We start from the raw sequence: 2,018 nt of genomic DNA, 5'->3' as shown, positions 1-2,018 counted from the left end.
ACCTCTGCTGCATGCGCCCCGCGCTTACACACACACACACACACACACACACACACACGTAAAATCATCCAGATAAAACAATATTAGTGAACACACTCATAAAGGCACTGACTTGTATTCAGAGCTAATAATATTTTTGATCCCCTAAAGCTTACTAGTTTTTAAAAAAATTGCTTACACACTAAAAGTTGTACTTCTGACACACTCAGTTTGCAATTGAAAAACAAGCTTTTTGCAAAACACTAAAGGCAGTTCTCTACATTAGACACGTCTCTCAGCTCTTGTGTTTAATTTGGGAAACACTGCCTTTTTAATGCCATGCTCAGTTACTGATTACCTACAGCCAGTGATTGTGTGTGAAAACATTTATACATCATTTGTTCACTTAGAAGAAGAAATTAATTATTTTTGCCCCTCTGCATTTCTTTTGCTAATGTAAATATACCTCATTTGATGACTTAGAAACTCAATGTTTAGAGAAACAAATACATTTTTCACCCTTGCATTTCTGTTTACAGTCCTTTGTAAATATATAGTGAATATTCATACAAGTCTATTATTTCTACAGTCTCAGAAAAAAAAGGTACAAAAGCTGTCAGTGGGGCGGTACCTTTTCAAAAGTTACATTTTTGTACCTTTTAGGTAGTAATATGTGCACTTTAGATACTAATATGTACTTTTAAGGTACCAATATGGACCCCTTGGGGTACAAAGGTGTACCTATTGAAAAGTGACACCTTTTGTATCTTCTTTTCTGAGATTGTATAACACTTTATACAATAAGCAACAAATTTGCTGTAAAGGAGCTCTAATAAGTAATTTTACAGTACAGAAGTCAGTTCAGTGTTGATTCGGTTCAGTTCAATAACTGTAAAGTTCATCAATTGTGCATGCACACTGTATATACATGGTATTTTTGCAAATACATGTACGTGTGTGCTTTTGCAAGAGATGCGTAATGTTTTGCATGTTGTGTGCATGTTGTGTGTGTAGAGTTGAGAGAAACGGAGCCATATAGTTTCAGAAATTGTGTGTAAGCAGTTTTAAAAAGTTGAATTTGTTATGTTTACTGAGCAGTTTTCCTCACAGGAATGATTCACCGCTCCTCACAGTGAAGGTGATTCCAGGTTTGACTGTTTTTAGGAGACATTCGGTCCCCGTTATGTAGGTGCCACACACAAACATACTCCAGTAAGAGGCCTGCTCCTGCTCGCTGTGATGATGTGAACCCTCTTCTGGCAGCGGTGGTCTCTCTGGAACCCGCTGCACTCCATCTGTTTCTGTCTCGACTTGCCTAGAGGGCAGTTTCAGGAGTGGGGGAGCTACATGTGGAGGCTTCCCCAACTTCCAGTCTTCTGTTCGCTACAACGGCACCAGAAAGAGTCGTTATATTATTTAATCAGTTCTCATTTAAAATCTCTTTCATTGCATTTTTAGCACTCAACAGTATGGTACAACACAGCTAAAATATGACAATCCAAAAAGATATATTCTTTTTATTAAATGCTAACTTAATTTGTGTAAAGAAATGTGGGAAAACAAAGTTTGTTTTCATTAAAATTCATGTGAAAATAAAGCCAGCCTTTATTAATTTATTGTCACCTCATGGATGAAAAAATGTTTTTACTGCTATTTACCCTCTTGAAACAGAAGTGTGCATAACTGTACTGAATGTGCAAATCTTAAAAGTATTTTTTTTAAATTGTACTTGCAGATAATATAACATGAATTAAATAAAAGGCCACTTAAGTGTTAAGAGTACACTTTCACAACTATGCTTCTTAAAACATTTAAGTGCACTTTAAAAAAAAAAGCACTTTGTAATGTTTTAATGTTATACATTAAAGTACACGTTTTAATAATGTTTTATGAATAGTGTTTAAGAAACTTTCTTCGTGCTTTAAAGAAGTACACTTATTTTGGTGTGTTGACTAACATACTAAAGCACATGTAAAGTATCATAAATTTAACTGTAACATTTTTATTTGACAAATAATACAAAAAAAAAAAAAAAAAAA

General features: G+C 34.4%; 1 protein-coding gene across 1 annotated transcript in view; it reads right to left on the bottom strand.

Annotated features, from left to right (window-relative positions):
* Positions 1-2,018, bottom strand: part of LOC107700256 (multiple PDZ domain protein-like) — a 49,400-nt gene that overhangs the window by 15,631 nt on the left and 31,751 nt on the right. Inside the window, exon 28 of the mRNA XM_016501862.1 lies at positions 1,188-1,362. Within this exon, the coding sequence (XP_016357348.1) occupies positions 1,188-1,362 (175 nt within the window). The remainder of the gene's footprint in view (positions 1-1,187; positions 1,363-2,018) is intronic.

Source organism: Sinocyclocheilus anshuiensis, unplaced genomic scaffold (genome assembly GCF_001515605.1).
Source record: "Sinocyclocheilus anshuiensis isolate Anshui unplaced genomic scaffold, SAMN03320099.WGS_v1.1 scaffold326, whole genome shotgun sequence".
NCBI classification, from domain to species: domain Eukaryota; kingdom Metazoa; phylum Chordata; class Actinopteri; order Cypriniformes; family Cyprinidae; genus Sinocyclocheilus; species Sinocyclocheilus anshuiensis.
This window is presented reverse-complemented; position numbering and strand designations above follow the sequence as displayed.